This window comes from Sinohyriopsis cumingii, chromosome 7 (assembly GCF_028554795.1).
Source record: "Sinohyriopsis cumingii isolate HCF-2022 chromosome 7, ASM2855479v2, whole genome shotgun sequence".
Taxonomy (NCBI): Eukaryota; Metazoa; Mollusca; class Bivalvia; order Unionida; family Unionidae; genus Sinohyriopsis; species Sinohyriopsis cumingii.
The window spans coordinates 8,045,284-8,065,051 of record NC_142967.1 but is presented as its reverse complement, the minus strand read 5'-3'; the positions used below and the strand labels follow the sequence as shown (position 1 = coordinate 8,065,051).

Sequence of the window (19,768 nt, the reverse complement as noted above, 5' to 3'; positions counted from 1 at the left end):
ATATCTCCAGTGGCTAAACTAGCATATTTTGGTAATGTACATGTCTCCAGTGGCTAAACTAGCATATTCTGTGTAATGTACATGTCTCCAGTGGCTAAACTAGCATATTCTGGGTAATGTGCATATCTCCAGTGGCTAAACTAGCATATTCTGTGTAATGTATATGTCTCCAGTGGCTAAACTAGCATATTCTGGGTAATGTACATATCTCCAGTGGCTAAACTAGCATATTCTGGGTAATGTGCATATCTCCAGTGGCTAAACTAGCATATTCTGTGTAATGTACATGTCTCCAGTGGCTAAACTAGCATATTCTGGGTAATGTGCATATCTCCAGTGGCTAAACTAGCATATTCTGTGTAATGTACATATCTCCAGTGGCTAAACTAGCATATTCTGTGTAATGTGCTTATCTCCAGTGGCTAAACTAGCATTTTCTGGGTAATGTACATATCTCCAGTGGCTAAACTAGCATATTCTGGGTAATGTACATATCTCCAGTGGCTAAACTAGGATATTCTGTGTAATGTACATATCTCCAGTGGCTAAACTAGCATATTCTGTGTAATGTACATGTCTCCAGTGGCTAAACTAGCATATTCTGGGTAATGTACATATCTCCAGTGGCTAAACTAGCATATTCTGGGTAATGTGCATATCTCCAGTGGCTAAACTAGCATATTCTGTGTAATGTACATATCTCCAGTGGCTAAACTAGCATATTCTGTGTAATGTGCTTATCTCCAGTGGCAAAACTAGCATATTCTGGGTAATGTACATATCTCCAGTGGCTAAACTAGCATATTCTGGGTAATGTACATATCTCCAGTGGCTAAACTAGCATATTCTGGGTAATGTACATATCTCCAGTGGCTAAACTAGCATATTCTGGGTAATGTACATGTCTCCAGTGGCTAAACTAGCATATTTTGTGTAATGTACATATCTCCAGTGGCTAAACTAGCATATTCTGGGTAATGTACATGTCTCCAGTAGCTAAACTAGCATATTCTGGGTAATGTACATGTCTCCAGTGGCTAAACTAGCATATTCTGTGTAATGTACATATCTCCAGTGGCTAAACTAGCATATTCTGTGTAATGTACATGTCTCCAGTGGCTAAACTAGCATATTCTGGGTAATTTGCTTATCTCCAGTGGCTAAACTAGCATATTCTGGGTAATGTACATATCTCCAGTGGCTAAACTAGCATATTCTGGGTAATGTACATATCTCCAGTGGCTAAACTAGCATATTCTGGGTAATGTACATGTCTCCAGTGGCTAAACTAGCATATTCTGTGTAATGTGCATATCTCCAATGGCTAAACTAGCATATTCTGGGTAATGTACATATCTCCAGTGGCTAAACTAGCATATTCTAGGTAATGTACATATCTCCAGTGGCTAAACTAGCATATTCTGGGTAATGTACATGTCTCCAGTGGCTAAACTAGCATATTCTGTGTAATGTACATGTCTCCAGTGGCTAAACTAGCATATTCTGTGTAATGTACGTGTCTCCAGTGGCTAAACTAGCATATTCTGTGTAATGTACATGTCTCCAGTGGCTAAACTAGCATATTCTGTGTAATGTACATATCTCCAGTGGCTAAACTAGCATATTCTGTGTAATGTACATGTCTCCAGTGGCTAAACTAGCATATTCTGTGTAATGTACATGTCTCCAGTGGCTGAACTAGCATATTCTGTGTAATGTACATGTCTCCAGTGGCTAAACTAGCATATTCTGTGTAATGTACATATCTCCAGTGGCTAAACTAGCATATTCTGTGTAATGTACATGTCTCCAGTGGCTAAACTAGCATATTCTGTGTAATGTACATGTTTCCATGTTTTAAGTGTTTCTGACTTAAGTAAGTGTTCTGCATTAATTTAATACTTAATTGTCTTTTAAAGAAATTCAACATAATTTCTTTTCCAAAAATATGTTTATTTATATTTAGATTGTAATTAGGCTATCAGTTATTAATTATTGGAATATTCTATTCCTCTGCACACTTTTCAACATTTTTTTGGACCATGTACTCAAGTGACATCTTAATTAGTTGGAATGTTAGTCTCAATGTACAAGTCGGACATGTGCTAGTTTGAGCTTGTCAGAGTATGCCATTCTTAGTGATAGTTCTATCACTCATATTAGTAACTAGATGCTGACCCATGCCAATTTATTAAAAACTAATTTGCTAGTTGTTTTTTTTGCACAAGGGTGGCCTAAAATATAAGATATCTGTCCCCCCAGTTATTTTCTCCAATGGGAACCTTTGGGATGAGAGTGCTAATGGATAAACCATTTGTTTCCCACTTTTCTTGGTGTGCAGTATACATTTTCTGACTGATTTGTTTGTATAAATTATACTAAGCAGACCTTTGTTGGATCAGGTAATGGGGCACTGACATGTAATTCAGTTGAAACGTGGAGAAGAGATGACAGCCATAAAATCAGCAAGAGCTTAGGTCAGCATTTTGAGAAGCAATTTTGTTACATAATGTAAATATGGAATGGAAAAATGTAGATATAAGTTTGGCATATTTTCATATATCTTTTATATTGTTGTCAAATAAGACTGTTTTTTGTGTTATTTGAATCTATTAGCAGATAAAATATTTCATTGCTTTGATAAATTTGACCAATAATAACTCTTGTTCACTTTTAGTCTCTGTAATCTTGCCACTCATAATCAGATCCATGTAACAAGCAACATCAAATGTAATGTAGTGAATAAATGATCTGTTTTGATTTGTACCGATCCATGCAACAAGCAGAGTAGAATGTATCTTAGTGAATAAAAGATCTGTCTTGATTTGTACAAATCCATGCGACAAGCAACATCAAATGTAATGTAGTGAATGAATGATCTATTTTGATTTGTACAGATCCATGCTACAAGCAAAGTAGAATGTAACTTAGTGAATAAATGATCTGTTTTGTTTTGTACAGATCCATGTGACAAGCAACATCGAATGTACTGTAGTGAATAAATCATCTGTTTTGATTTGTACAGATCCATGCGACAAGCAGAGTAGAATGTAACTTAGTGAATAAATGATCTGTTTTGATTTGTACAGATCCATGTGACAAGCAACATCGAATGCAATGTAGTGAATAAATGAGCTGATTTGATTTGTACAGATCCATGCGACAAGCAGAGTAGAATGTAACTTAGTGAATAAATGATCTGTTTTGATTTGTACAGATCCATGCGACAAGCAGAGTAGAATGTAACTTAGTGAATAAATGAGCTGATTTGATTTTTACAGATCCATGTGACAAGCAGCGTAGAATGTAGGCTGATAAATCAGCCCTTCACCCACGTTGATATTGATTTTCGGGTGAGGGGCTGATATCATGTATTCATTTAAAGCTGCAATTACCTGCATCCAAATTTAGCTGCACACATCGATGTATATTTTATACACTTACTGGTATTCTTGTGGCTGTGCAGGTTCTTTTAGTGACATAGATTATATTTCCTGAGCAAAACATGTTTGGTGACTTGTAAATCTACCTGGAATAGCACAACCATCTGTCCTGTCAACACAGATTTGTGGGTTGAGTTATTGGACTACATATAATGTAATGTAGTGAATAAATAAGCTGTCTTGATTTGTACAGGCCTCTTGCACTTTTCCATTTCCTGTGCTCCACTTCAATGGAAAATTTTAACTTTGAATGACATGAGAAACCCTTAAGTTACCCAGACTAAAAGAAACCCACTGTAAATACCAGAATAGTATTTATTTACTTATTTTATATACATCCTTGATTGATTTGTTATGTACATTGTTATTATTATTATTATTGAAATAATGAAAAATGGGTAGGTGGATTTGCATATCGTGAAAAACAAAGTAATATTCATATGCATAAAACATTAAACTGTTTCCCAGTCTAATTGCTCAAAACACCCATTTCATTCAAGGAATCAACTGTGTTTACAAAAATGATGGTATATTGGCAATTATTCATTAATGTAGGCATTTGCATCCTTTTAAAACGTAGATGTTGATTGCCAAGTACAAACATGTTTAATCATAACACTTACAAAAGTTACCCAACTGTTAAATGAATACACATTATATTTTCACCTCAAATGACCTGAGACCTCATGGAAAATACTTCAAAAATTAAGGCAATACATCATGCATTATAAAAACAATAAGACAGAATATACAAATGTAATATAAATCCCCTGCACAGGTATGTTATTCTGGTACTGCATCGGAAATTCAAAGAATGAGCGTTCTTGACAACATGCTGCATTTCAAGATGGCATTGTACTGCATGTGGTGTTGCAAGGTTGCACAAATGTTGTAAATCAAATATCATTATACCCTTTGTTCCAATTAGAAACCATTTGAAAACAGACATAATTTTCTTTAAAGAACCTCCAATTTTTAAACTGATAACAACATGCCGGAAGACACTCACACATGTCCACTCCCATTACTTTCTACAATAGTGAAATCTGCATGGCAACGTTTCAGGTTTATTGTTAAAAGGGAGGTAACTTTGTCATGTATGGTACTCATTTATTCTCAGAATAGCAACACTGATACTGACACCCAAACAACTTTGTCAGGTTGCACATTATAATAAGACAGTTCAATATTACAACATTTACAATACAATAAGTGCAAACTTCAGATGCAACACATTTTGATTTCTTCAGTAAAAGCATAAAAAGAAGAAATGTCAGTATTTTGACTCTGCAATGAATTCAGGCCATGATGGTTCAGAAGCCACTCTTCTAATTTTGCACCTTTAGATTTTTGAGTTTAAATCCTTGAGACATGACATGCAAGGTTTGATTTATTGCTTATTCACAACAAGTTCAACACTTTCCTTCATCTCATTGTTTTTACTACATCATCATTTTGCATCTGCTAATAATGTAGATAAATTTGCTAGATCATCAAAATGAATAAAAATGATTCCCTTTGTGTCTTATTTGCTACTTCATTAGGAGCATTTTCGGCAGATGAGACAAAAGCATGCCATGGGCAAAGCTGTACTGCTGGTGAGAGATGTAGCATTGGCTGATCAACATGGCAAAACATGTCATAACCTGTTACCTACATACCGGACACAGGCAATCAGTGGAGAAATCAAACGGAACCAAGGGATATCCCTTGGAGATTGCCTGGAGAGGTAGAAGTTTCTCTCTATCACACACACACAGAGATGGTTGTGCATTGAATTTAAATTTATAATAAATATTAATTTATAGAAACTTCCAGGCAATATTCTCATTATTGTTTTGGGAAATATTGAAAACAATGATTAACCTTATTTAAAAGCCTTCTGATTATTTATACTTTAGACAAAAATGCATATTCCACAATGGTAAGCCTGTATGGTTCTGTTTAGAATGGTACTTGAATTTACAGTGTACATAAAACTACTCCAATACAAACTGATTCAGTCACCACTTTCTCAAATAACACCAGATCCATGCTAGTGTCCAAGAGGTAGGAATGTGCACTATTGGTGGAAATATCTTGGTCATGTGGTGTATGTCTTCAATTCATGATGTAGTCTTGCTGTTGGCCACACTATTATCGATTGGGCTGCTGGAATAAGCTATGAATGGGATTGATTTAAGCGTTGGAGCTATAACCTATAATTGACTATTTGGGGTGGTTCTTGAACTCTAAGTCACTTTATGTTCTAAATTGATGGACTAGTTAGAGTGGTTCTTGAACTCTCAGTCGCTTTACGTTCTAAATAGATGGACTAGTTGGGGTGGTTCTTGATCTCTCAGTCACTTATGTTCAAATTGGATTGACTATTTGGGGTGGTTCTTGAACTTTAAGTCACTTTATGTCTAAAATGGATGGACTGGTTGGGGTGGTTCTTGAACTCTCAGTCACTTTATTTTCTAAATTGATGGACAAGTTGGAGTGGCTCTTAAATTCTCATTTGCTTTATGTTTAAAATGGATGGACTAGTTGGAGTGGCTCATGAATTCTCATTTGCTTTATGTTCTAAATTGATGGACTAGTTAGAGTGGTTCTTGAACTCTCAGTCGCTTTATGTTCTAAATGGATGGACTAGTTGGGGTGGTTCTTGAACTCTCAGTTGCTTTATGTTCTAAATGGATGGACTAGTTGGGGTGGTTCTTGAACTCTCACTTGCTTTATGCTCAAAACAGATGGACTAGTTGTAGTGGCTCTTGAACTCTCATTCACTTTATTTTCTAAATTGATGGACAAGTTGGAGTGGCTCTTAAATTCTCATTTGCTTTATGTTCAAAATGGATGGACTAGTTGGAGTTGTTCTTGAACTCTCACTTGCTTCATGTTCAAAATGGATGGACTAGTTGGGATGGTTCTTGAACTCTCAGTCACTTTATGTTCAAAATAGATGGAATAGTTGGAGTGGTTCTTGAACTCTCACTTGCTTCATGTTCAAAATGGATGGACTAGTTGGGATGGTTCCTGAACTCTCAGTCACTTTATGTTCAAAATAGATGGACTAGTTGGGGCAGTTCTTGAACTCTCAGTCACTTTATGTTCTAAATCGATGGGCTAGTTGGAGTGGCTCATGAATTCTCATTTGCTTTATGTTCTAAATTGTTGGACTAGTTGGAGTGGTTCTTGAACTCTCTGTCATTTTATGTTCAAAATGGATGGGCTAGTTGGGGCGGTTCTTGAACTCTCAGTCACTTTATGTTCTAAATTGATGGACAAGTTGGAGTGGCTCTTAAATTCTCATTTGCTTTATGTTCAAATTGGATGGACTAGTTGGGGTGAATAATTTCTAGAACTCTCATTCACTTTATGTTCTAAATTGATGGACTAGTTGGAGTGGTTCTTGAATTCTCATTTGCTTTATGTTCTAAATTGATGGACTAGTTGGAGTGGTTCTTGAACTCTCTGTCACTTTATGTTCTAAATTGATGGACTAGTTGGGGTGGTTCTTGAACTCTCAGTCACTTTATGTTCTAAATTGATGGACTAGTTGGAGTGGCTCTTAAATTCTCATTTGCTTTATGTTCAAATTGGATGGACTAGTTGTGGTGAATAATTTCTAGAACTCTCATTCACTTTATGTTCTAAACTGATGGACTAGTTGGAGTGGTTCTTGAATTCTCATTTGCTTTATGTTCTAAATTGATGGACTAGTTGGAGTGGTTCTTGAACTCTCTGTCACTTTATGTTCTAAATTGATGGACTAGTTGGAGTGGTTCTTGAATTCTCATTGATGGACTAGTTGGAGTGGTTCTTGAATTCTCATTTGCTTTATGTTCTAAATTGATGGACTAGTTGGAGTGGTTCTTGAACTCTCATTCGCTTTATGTTCTAAATTGATGGACTAGTTGGAGTGGTTCTTGAACTCTCTGTCACTTTATGTTCTAAATTGATGGACTAGTTGGGGTGGTTCTTGAACTCTCAGTCACTTTATGTTCTAAATTGATGGACTAGTTGGAGTGGCTCATGAATTCTCATTTGCTTTATGTTCAAATTGGATGGACTAGTTGGGGTGAATAATTTCTAGAACTCTCATTCACTTTATGTTCTAAACTGATGGACTAGTTGGAGTGGTTCTTGAATTCTCATTTGCTTTATGTTCTAAATTGATGGACTAGTTGGAGTGGTTCTTGAACTCTCTGTCACTTTATGTTCTAAATTGATGGACTAGTTGGAGTGGTTCTTGAATTCTCATTGATGGACTAGTTGGAGTGGTTCTTGAATTCTCATTTGCTTTATGTTCTAAATTGATGGACTAGTTGGAGTGGTTCTTGAACTCTCATTCGCTTTATGTTCTAAATTGATGGACTAGTTGGAGTGGTTCTTGAACTCTCTGTCACTTTATGTTCTAAATTGATGGACTAGTTGGGGTGGTTCTTGAACTCTCAGTCACTTTATGTTCTAAATTGATGGACTAGTTGGAGTGGCTCATGAATTCTCATTTGCTTTATGTTCAAAATGGATGGACTAGTTGGAGTGAATAATTTCTAGAACTCTCATTCACTTTATGTTCTAAATTGATGGACTAGTTGGAGTGGTTCTTGAACTCTCATTCGCTTTATGTTCTAAATTGATGGACTAGTTGGAGTGATTCTTGAACTCTCATTGATCGCTTTATGTTCTAAATTGATGGACTAGTTTGGTTGGTTCTTGAAATCTCAGTTGCTTTATGTTCAGGCATTGAGCAACTTTTAATCTTTATTTTAAATATAATACTGGCAGTTTGTCTGATCTTTTTTTCAGACGAGACATACTGGTCATAACAGCACAGGTTCTTTTGAACAGTTTGATGAATGGAGAGATTAAAAGCATCACTCAGTTTTCTCTGATGATCTTTGATGAGTGTCACCACTGTCATGATGATCATGCCTATAACAAGATCATGCAGTTATACAGGGATATTAAATTAACACCTGAAGCAGATACTTCTTCATTACCACAGGTATGGCATAGTTAAAAATAATTCTTCATTACCACCGATATGGTGTAATTTAGAAGCAGACACTTTTTTATTACCACAGGTATGGTATAATTTGGAAGCAGATATTTCTTCATTACTACAGGTATGGTATCATTTGGGAGCAGATATTTCTTCATTACCACAGGTATGGTATACTTCTGAAGCAATATTACTTCATTACTACAGGTATGGTATAATTTAGAAGCAGATATTTCTTCATTACTACAGGTATGGTATGATTTGGGAGCAGGTGTTTCTTCATTACTACAGGTATGGTATAATTCTGAAGCAATATTTCTTCATCACTACAGGTATGATATAATTTGGAAGCAGATATTTCTTTATTACTTCAGGTATGGTATAATTCTGAAGCAGTATTTTTTCATCACTACAGGTATGATATAATTCTGAAGCAGATATCATTACAACAAATATGGTATAATTCAGAAACATACATTTTGATTACAAAAGAATTGGGATAAATCTGAATCAGAAATTTCATCATTACAACATGTATGGTATAGTTCAGAAACATACTTTTTCATTACAACAAGAATGGTAATATCCAGAATCATACTTTTTCATTGCAACAAGTATGGTATAATTCAGAAACATACTTTTTCATTACAATAGGTACGGTATAATTCAGAAACATACTTTTTCATTACAACAGGTATGGTATAATTCAGAAACATACTTTTTCATTACAACAGGCATGGTATAATTCAGAAACATACTTTTTCATTACAATAAGTATGGTATAATTCAGAAACATACTTTTTCATTACAACAGGTATAGTATAATTCAGAAACATACTTTTTCATTACAATAAGTATGGCATAATTCAGAAACATACTTTTTCATTACAACAGGTATGGTATAATTCAGAAACATACTTTTACACTGCAGCAGGTATGGTATAATTTAGAAACATACTTTTTCATTACTTCAAGTATGGTATAATCCAGAATCATACTTTCTCATTACAACAAAATATGGTATAAATCAGAAATATACTTTTTCGTTACAACAGGTATTGTATAATTCAGAAACATACTTTTTCATTACAATAGGTACGATATAATTCAGAAACATACTTTTCATTACAACAGGTATGGTATAATTCAGAAACATACTTTTACACTGCAGCAGCTATGGTATAATTCAGAAACATACTTTTTCATTACAACAGGTATGGTATAATTCAGAAATATACTTTTTCGTTACAGCAGGTATGGTATAATTCAGAAACATACTTTTTCATTACAACAGGTATGGTATAATTCAGAAACATACTTTTACACTGCAGCAGGTATGGTATAATTCAGAAACATACTTTTTCATTACAATAGGTACGGTATAATTCAGAAACATACTTTTGATTACAACAGGTATGGTATAATTCAGAAACATACTTTTACACTGCAACAGGTACGGTATAATTCAGAAACATACTTTTTCATTACAACAGGTATGGTATAATCCAGAATCATACTTTTTCATTACAACAGGTATGGTATAATTCAGAAACATACTTTTTCATTACAGTAGGTATGGTATAATTCAGAAACATACTTTTTCATTACAACAGGTATGGTATAATTCAGAAACATACTTTTACACTGCAGCAGGTGTAGTATAATTTAGAAACATACTTTTTCATTACAACAAGTATGGCATAATTCAAAAACATACTTTTTCATTACAACAGGTATGGTATAATTCAGAAACATACTTTTTCATTACAGTAGGTGTGGTATAATTCAGAAACATACTTTTTCATTACAACATGATTTGGAGATGACGATGGTGGAAAAGGTGGGTTTAGTCCTGTTTTGATAGGACATGTGCTCCATACATTTTGTGAAGGTCTGAAGATAGCCCATCTATAATGTGGAGATATTTAAAGGTTTGACAGTACCACAAAGATGACTCTAAATGTAGCCATGATATGTCATGTAAATTAGTATGTAATGAAATTTTAAAAAGCGAGTTTAGCTACAGTATGGCATGGTAACACTGATTTCGTATTAAAGGTAAGGTCTTCTTGATGTAGGGGTTACCTTTATTTGTTTAATATGTATTTATAGTATTAATTATTTTTAGCAATGCAATTATATAAATAAAATAGGTAAACTAAATTGCAAAAAGCATTGCAGTGGATTGATATTCTCTTTAGCATACTGTAGCATTGACTTTCATTATCTTGCTTGACGTTGTGTAGGTCCTTTCATGTTTCCAGTAAAAATGCCTTATAAAGTTTGATGAAGGTGTGAAGCAATGCAAAAAGCCATTTGATTTCTTGGGTAAATGTAAATTTGGTTTTTAAATCTTTGTGCTATAAATCAACAGGTTCCTTAATTTTCTATTTTAAGTGAAGCTACTTTATGTCTTACATAGAAAGATGAAAGATTAGCTTAACTGTTGCCCTTAATATGTGAAATAAATCTTGAGAATAAATAGCAACATAACTTGTTTTTGGTTAATTCCTTACAGTGTTAGCTTTTCAATGACTGGTGTTGCAAAACAAAATTTTCTCAGTGGATCCCACATATGGCTAATATGTGGCAACTGACCCAGGACTAGTCTTTAATTCATAAGACTTGGAAATAATTAATTCTGTTAAATTTAGAATATTTGAAATGATGTAACTGGGATAAAAATGTGAAAATTCACAAGAAGTCATTTATGTTGACAAACAATGTGAAGTTGTTTTTTTTTTTTAAAGTAACATGTATGAGCCAGTAGTTTCTTCTTTATCTTCTCAATGTAGCTGTCACATAGTGCAAGTGTGTGATTGCTATAGGCTGAAATCATTCACGTTAGTGTTGTTTTTAACGGCCTGAATTGTATTGATGTGCCAACAGTCTTTTGTTGAATCACAGTAATTTAATCCAAGGTTTCCTTGTTTGAATTCACCAAATTTTCAGTTAATGTCTCCTTCCAAGAATATAATTGAGCACTTTGTATTTCCAGAGAATAATAAATAATTTCACCCAAATTAAAATCTGAATACAACAATATAAGTGATTTCTGTCCAGATGTTATTGCTGGAATAAACAATTTTTCCAGTAAACAAGATTTTATACTCCTCTACCTGACCTAGGTCACAATTAGCATTTGCTAAAAAAAACCAAACTATTACCTAATGGAAAATTTCATTCTGGAAGATTCCGTATCTGTACAAGATGAAATCTGTTGCTAAAATCATAATATATAATGTGATAAACACAATGTCCTTGACTCATACTAAGATAAATATGTTTACTTCTATCAGTAATGATTACTAATATTAAACCCATACTGTGTCACACAGAAAATTTTAGCTATATATTGGCCGTTTACAGAATTTAAAAAATCAATGATTTTGGTCAGCTACACAATGAATTTGATTTTGGACAAAGTCAGCTATAAGATATAATTTTATTTAACTCATAGCATATACTAAAAAAATATAAAACAATGCTAATTAAATATACATAACACCACTAATATGACACATTATTTCTCTCACACCCAAAAGGAGCTATAACCATAATTATTGCCAAATATGAAATATTCCTTTCTCTGTTCAATGAACATGAATGTTTGATTTCAGAAATTTAGTCAGAGTTAAAAAAAATTTTGAAAATCATTATTATTAGATGATATGACTATATAATATACCAAATGGTGAATGTTTCATAAAATATTTTAGCTTTTTACGTTACATATTTTTGTTTTAATTGAAACGGATACTTTAAAATAAATGTTAAGTTTCTTGTCTATTAAAAATTTATTTGTCATATAAAAAATAATATTAAAATAAATAGGATCCTAGATCCATATGTATGTATCCTTATTATAACAGAAGGCCTCATTTAATCCAGAATATAATATGTGTGTTTACTGGCATTAAAAGTCACTGTTATTTTCATGTAAAAATGCTTTTGACTTCAGAATTCGCAGTCTGTATATGCAGTTTAAGGCTATCCGATTGCTGGAAGGGAGACCTTTACAGTGGATAAACATGCATTTATTGCTTATTGATATCATAATAATGCCAGTCCAGGATATGACTACCTACCGTATATACTTGTGTAAAAGCCAAATAATTTAGGAAAAAATAAAGGCCTGGAAGAAGGGGAGGGTCGGTTTATCCACGGGCCAATGTCTTAACGTGACAGTTTTTAGGTCTTTTTGTTGACTACTGTAATGGTTATAAATCTTGGGACACAAAACAATAATTTTTTCCGTGTCCTAAGACATAGGCATGTAAAAAAAAGTAACTTTCAGTGACCCGACAATTATTAAACTGTTACACATTACTATGATTGGTTTTGTTATTATTTTGCATGTGCATATTTTCTGATTTCTCCAACACAACATTAAATAAAGGTAAATACAGACTTAATAATTCGCGACCATTTGAGTTTACAAGAGAGACCATGCTGAACTATAATGTACAGTACTTACACAGTGCAAAGCGTGCATAGCATCACTTAAATCTTTACTTATTCCCAAACATATTAGATGCAGACTTTGCTTTATTCATTGTTTCAACCAAATTGCATTCTTCTAGATGACATTTCAGCCTTAATAGCTGTTTCATTTACATTGAATCACGTGCTCACGAGTAACTCATTTTCAATAATATAAGCAATCCTACAAATTGAGGTAACATTTTTAAAAGGTACACACGTTTAATTGTACAAGTCGCTTAACCAGCATAATTTGCATGTTCACAAAATTGGTATTAATAAAGGCTAAAATTCTCATAGATCAATTAAAATCAACATCTATCAGTTTTAGTTTTGTGTTTTGGTTGAACACACATCATAACTTTCTACACAATGGAAAGCTTGATGTTTTGGCATCTCCTATGTTGATAGTCAGCAAATTTGTCTTTCATTTTGCGACAGCAGTACAGGCCAGTTAATCATTAAAACCCTGAAACTGGCTTGTGATAAGAGGGAATTTTGATCAGTAACCATACCAGTACAAAGGTACCAAAATAGCCAGTCTCATGGTATCATACATGTGGCAGCTATTTTCCCTTCTTTCTACAGACCAATATCAATTCTACCTGTATTGTCAAAACTATTTGAAAAGCATGTAGCCATTCAGGTCTATAAATTTTTTGAAACATACTCTCTATTTCATAAAGCTCAATCAGGATTTAGAAAGTACCACTCGTGCCAAACAGAACTTACCAAATTAATTGATCTTTGGCTGAAGGAAATGGATAATGGACATATGACTGGGATTGTTTTCCTTGACTTCAAGAAAGCCTTTGATCTTGTTGATCATGAAATTCTGCTGCAAAAGTTGAACTATTACAGATTTGACAATCCTTCTTTAAACTGGTTTAGATCATACCTAAACCAAAGGTCTCAACAAGTAAGCATTGGCAATATTAGCTCTCAGACTCACACTATTCATTCAGGAGTCCCTCAAGGCTCAGTTTTGGGCCCTCTCCTCTTCCTTATCTATATCAATGATCTACCATTAAATAATGAATCCACAAACACAGATTTGTTTGCAGATGATGCAACTTTGTATACATCTAGTTCTGATACTGAAGTTATCCAAATGAAATTAAACTCAGACCTTATCAGAGTCCAAAACTGGGCACAACAAAATAGGATGGTAATTAATGAAGGTAAAACAAAATGTATGATTTTGGGGACATCACAAAAGCTACACAAGTCAGGGAACCCAAAACTGTCTCTTGCAATAAATAATCATCCATTAGAAAATGTCAAACATGAAAGGCTTGTAGGTGTGTCTGTAGATAATAATTTATTATGGAATGACCATATTGATAAGCTTTGTAAAACACTGTCATCCAAAATTGCCCTTCTCAGCAGAATCAAGAAATATTTACCTATGGAAACTCGCAATCTATACTACAAGTCATATATTCTTCCAACAATGGATTATTGTTCTAATGTATGGGGAAACTGTGCCAAATCTGAGCTTGACAGGATTTATAAACTTCAGAAACGAGCAGCACGTGTAATTTTAGATGCATCTGTTGATCATCCCTCAAAAGCATTATTTACAGAACTCAAATGGCTCACAATATATGACAGGATAGATTTTCACAAGGCAGTTCTTTTATATAAATGTCTACATGGAACTGCACCAGAGTATCTTCAAGACTTATTCAGGCCTTTTTCAGCACAATACCAGTTGAGATCAATATCACATGGAAACATTCTAATACCAAAACCAAGAACAGAGCAATTTAAAAAGAGTTTTCAATACTCTGGTACAGTTCTGTGGAATAAGCTTCCACTACATGTAAAATCTGCTGAAAATATTAGAATATTTAAGAAAAGATATCATGAGCATGTATGTGTTTCTAACAGATAATGGAATTTAGTATTTTAATACTAAACATGTTAAAATAAACAGTAATTATTGCCATCTTCATATAATGTGCATTGTTATACTCTCCTTAAGAGGGCCTCAAGGGAGAATAGTCCTTGACTAATGAGTCACCCTCTATAAATAAAGCATTATTATTATTATTATTATTTGTATATCCGACCTTATTCCCTTATTGTCAACTCGTAAAGCATTTTGTATTGTTTATTATAAAACATGTATTCTGAATTAGTTTTTTGAGGACACAAATTTTGTGTGTTATGTATTTTCATTCCTTCTTTTAATTAAACGATGATAATTAACATTGCTATATACAGTATGAAAATGTCAGGTGTTCAGTCATGTAAGTTTCTTTCATGGGAATGGCGCTATAGCTTATGGAGTTAAAGCATTTGCAGTGATCATTCTTGGGATTGAAATTAGTTGTGGACGATTTTATTGTTTTGGTTTATTTTTTTGTTTGGTTTATTTTTTTAATTTTTTTTATTATTGTAGCAGTAAAAAAATCATCAATTTACATGAATTATGTTTAAACTTAACATTCTATTTAGTGAAGAAGCGAATTCTTTATAGTAAAGTAATTATTTCATCACAACAATAATTCACAGGTGATACAACAGAACATGTAGCCCTTTCCTTGTTTAGAAGAAATGAAAATCAAAGACATAATGTAAGAATCGGGAGTTCTCTGCAAAAATTGGAAGATATTATGAAATCGGGAGGTTGGCATGGAGCGAGCCCAAAAATCGGGAGTTTTTTCCCTCCCGGCATGAAAGTTGACAGGTATTATGTAAGGTCCCTTACATCAAAGCAAACTACAACTCAGCTTTTACGGTATTAGCATAATTTTCGAAGCATTATTTCCGAACCTTTATTATTGTATTTTGGAGATATCATTAAAGCTTAGTGCAATAGTGCCCATGATTCGACTCCAACGGATGTACTTAATTCAGCGATTAATCAAACCTGCAATGTACATGTGGTGGCGCCATTATGTAAATAAGTTCAGTAGCCTAATTGCTAGCATTGAATTGATTATGTAAATAAGTTCAGTAGCCTAATTGCTAGCGTTGAATTGAACCGTATTGTTTGTTTGTTCTCATACTGGGATTACATTTTAATGAGTTAGGTATTTACAATTTCAAAGCAAAGTAAAAATGTAATTACTGGTGCACTGATATAAAGTGTCCAATGCAATAGTGCCTAAATAAACAATAATCGAGTCAAAATGGAGAGTTAGTGTTACAGCAACTCGCGATTGCTAAATTCTTGTCATCGTTCGATCAAATTATACACAAATCTAAATTAGGCAGAAACAATAAGAAAACAGAAAATTAAATAAATTACTTTATACCATTTGTTTTTAATAATTGTGCATGCCAACCTCGAGATAACTATACATGTAGTTTTTTAAAATATAATTTTGCTAGAACATACCTTGTGCATCTTGAGATGTCTCAGAGTTGTAGGTTGGCTTATATGCAGGTCATACACTTTTTAGTGTTTATACCTGTTCAGTTTAGGGGTCGGCTTATATGCGAATGGGCTTATACGTGAGTATATACGGTAATCCCAGTTAGACTTTTAATATGTTTCAGATCATAGGTTTGACAGCATCTGTTGGTGCAGGAAAGGCTAAAGATGTAGTGCAAGCAAAAAGATACATCCAAAAACTGATGGCCAACCTTGATGCTGAGCTCATCAGCACAGTGAGAGAAAATCTGGATGAACTGCAGCAATATGTTGTCATGGCAACACCAGGTTAGTACTACTGTCTACACTGTTTGCTCCATGTCAACACTTGGTGAAAGGTTTAGGAATAGTCATTTTGTTGTTTCTGACAAATCTTGGCATGGTTTTGGGAAAAAAGAGATAATACAGTGAGAGAAACTTTAGGATTTAAAAACAATTTCACCACAGAATGTATCTTATTTTTCAAAGACAAAATTATTAAAGAGTAACTCATCATACCTAACAACCATAATAAAATTTTCTACTTTAAACCTATACAGTTTTAGTTTGACTTTGAGACTGACTAGTTGCTTTGAATTTACTTAAGCTGAGGTAGATAAGGCATTCATGTTTCAAATAGACAACATGGAATTGTATTGAAGGTTCATGTCTAACTTGGTGGGAACCTCATGGACTTTGTACTTATTAGAATGGAATTGTATTGAAGGTTCATGTGCTAACTTGGTGGGAACCTCATGGACTATGTACTTATTAGAATGGAATTGTATTGAAGGTTCATGTCTGACTTGGTGGGAACCTCATGGACTATGTACTTATTAGAATGGAATTGTATTGAAGGTTCATGTCTGACTTGGTGGGAACCTCATGGACTATGTACTTATTAGAATGGAATTGTATTGAAGGTTCATGTCTAACTCGGTGGGAACCTCATGGACTATGTACTTATTAGAATGGAATTGTATTGAAGGTTCATGTCTAACTTGGTGGGAACCTCATGGACTATGTACTTATTAGAATGGAATTGTATTGAAGGTTCATGTGCTAACTTGGTGGGAACCTCATGGACTATGTACTTATTAGAATGGAATTGTATTGAAGGTTCATGTCTAACTTGGTGGGAACCTCATGGACTATGTACTTATTAGAATGGACTTGTATTGAAGGTTCATGTCTAACTTGGTGGGAACCTCATGGACTATGTACTTATTAGAATGGAATTGTATTGAAGGTTCATGTGCTAACTTGGTGGGAACCTCATGGACTATGTACTTATTAGAATGGAATTGTATTGAAAGTTCATGTCTAACTCGGTGGGAACCTCATGGACTATGTACTTATTAGAATGGAATTGTATTGAAGGTTCATGTCTAACTCGGTGGGAACCTCATGGACTATGTACTTATTAGAATGGAATTGTATTGAAGGTTCATGTCTAACTTGGTGGGAACCTCATGGACTATGTACTTATTAGAATGGATCATCATAAACATGTAGCAAGTGGGTATTGCCATCATCTTGATAATTCATTTAACTGATTAGCAATGTAAGAGTATATTATTTTGATCAGGATATTAATGAAATCATTTGAAAATGGTAGGAGGAACTAAGGAAGGCTAAGTCAACTTCATTTCATCAAACGTATCGAAGTAAATTTAGGAAACTAGAGGGAGTATTATATCTATGACTTTTATAACAAATTTTGTAGCTATTATGGACTTGAGCCACATGTACTCCTATCATGAATTTCTGTAGCTATTATGGACTTGAGCTACATGTACTCCTATCATGAAATCTGTAGCTATTATGGACTTGAGCTACATGTACTCCTATCATGAAATCTGTAGCTATTATGGACTTGAGCTACATGTACTCCTATCATGAAATCTGTAGCTATTATGGACTTGAGCTACATGTACTCCTATCATGAATTCTGTAGCTATTATGGACTTGAGCTACATGTACTCCTATCATGAATTTCTGTAGCTATTATGGACTTGAGCTACATGTACTCCTATCATGAAATCTGTAGCTATTATGGACTTGAGCTACATGTACTCCTATCATGAAATCTGTAGCTATTATGGACTTGAGCTACATGTACTCCTATCATGAATTCTGTAGCTATTATGGACTTGAGCTACATGTACTCCTATCATGAATTTCTGTAGCTATTATGGACTTGAGCTACATGTACTCCTATCATGAATTTCTGTAGCTAGTATGGACTTGAGCTACATGTACTCCTATCATGAATTTCTGTAGCTATTATGGACTTGAGCTACATGTACTCCTATCATGAATTTCTGTAGCTAGTATGGACTTGAGCTACATGTACTCCTATCATGAAATCTGTAGCTATTATGGACTTGAGCTACATGTACTCCTATCATGAATTTCTGTAGCTAGTATGGACTTGAGCTACTATCATGAAATCTGTAGCTATTATGGACTTGAGCTACATGTACTCCTATCATGAATTTCTGTAGCTTTAATGGACTTAAGTTACATTGACTGATTTATAATATGATGCAAATGGAATTTTATAATATGACACAGATGGTATGATGCAGATGGAATTTTATAATATGACACAGATGGTATGATACAAATGGAATTGTATGATATGATGCAGATGGTTTGATACAAATGGAATTTTATAATATGACACAGATGGTATGATACAAATGGAATTTTATAATATGACACAGATGGTATGATGCAAATGGAATTTTATAATATGACAGATGGTATGATGCAAATGGAATTTTATAATATGACAGATGGTATGATGCAAATGGAATTTTATAATATGACACAGATGGTATGATGCAAATGGAATTTTATAATATGACAGATGGTATGATGCAAATGGAATTTTATAATATGACAGATGGTATGATGCAAATGGAATTTTATAATATGACACAGATGGTATGATGCAAATGGAATTTTATAATATGACACAGATGGTATGATGCAGATGGAATTTTATAATATCTTGCAGATAGAGGGTTTCATTTCCAACACAACTTTTAGCATTCTTTCCACTTTTTGGCTTCTGGTGGTTCCTGCAAGCCAGTGGCTGGGATATATTAATCTGATGCTCAGAAAGATTCATTAGTTAATGTTGGTGGTCTGGATATAAAACACTAGCTCTGTATGAGCTGTCTTACCAGAATTACATAAAAAAATATTTAATAGTTCATTGTGACTGCGCTAGTGGCCTAGTGGTTAGAGTGTCTGCCTCAGAAATGGGAGGTCATGGGTTTGAACCCTGGCCGAGTCATACCAAAGACTTACAAAAATGGTACTAACAGCTGCTTTACTAGGCGTTCAGCATTAAGAGGTTAGTGTTAGGACTGGTTGGCCTGGTACACCTTCTTCTTCATAACTCGTGCACTGCAGGGTCCACAAACAGAGACTGCACTACAATTAGCAAGGGTGTGAGTTATCGATGGACCTCCAAAA

At 34.0% G+C, this 19,768-nt stretch overlaps 1 protein-coding gene across 4 annotated transcripts in view; it reads left to right on the top strand.

Moving 5' to 3' along the window:
- The window catches only part of LOC149794705 (ATP-dependent RNA helicase DHX58-like), a 106,234-nt gene that overhangs the window by 63,205 nt on the left and 23,261 nt on the right, over window positions 1-19,768 (top strand). For all 4 annotated transcript variants that reach the window (XM_089964319.1, XM_089964322.1, XM_089964323.1 and 1 more), the window contains 3 exons: window positions 4,988-5,172; window positions 8,238-8,436; window positions 16,426-16,588. In XM_089964319.1, the coding sequence (XP_089820445.1) occupies window positions 4,988-5,172; window positions 8,238-8,436; window positions 16,426-16,588 (547 nt within the window). The remainder of the gene's footprint in view (window positions 1-4,987; window positions 5,173-8,237; window positions 8,437-16,425; window positions 16,589-19,768) is intronic.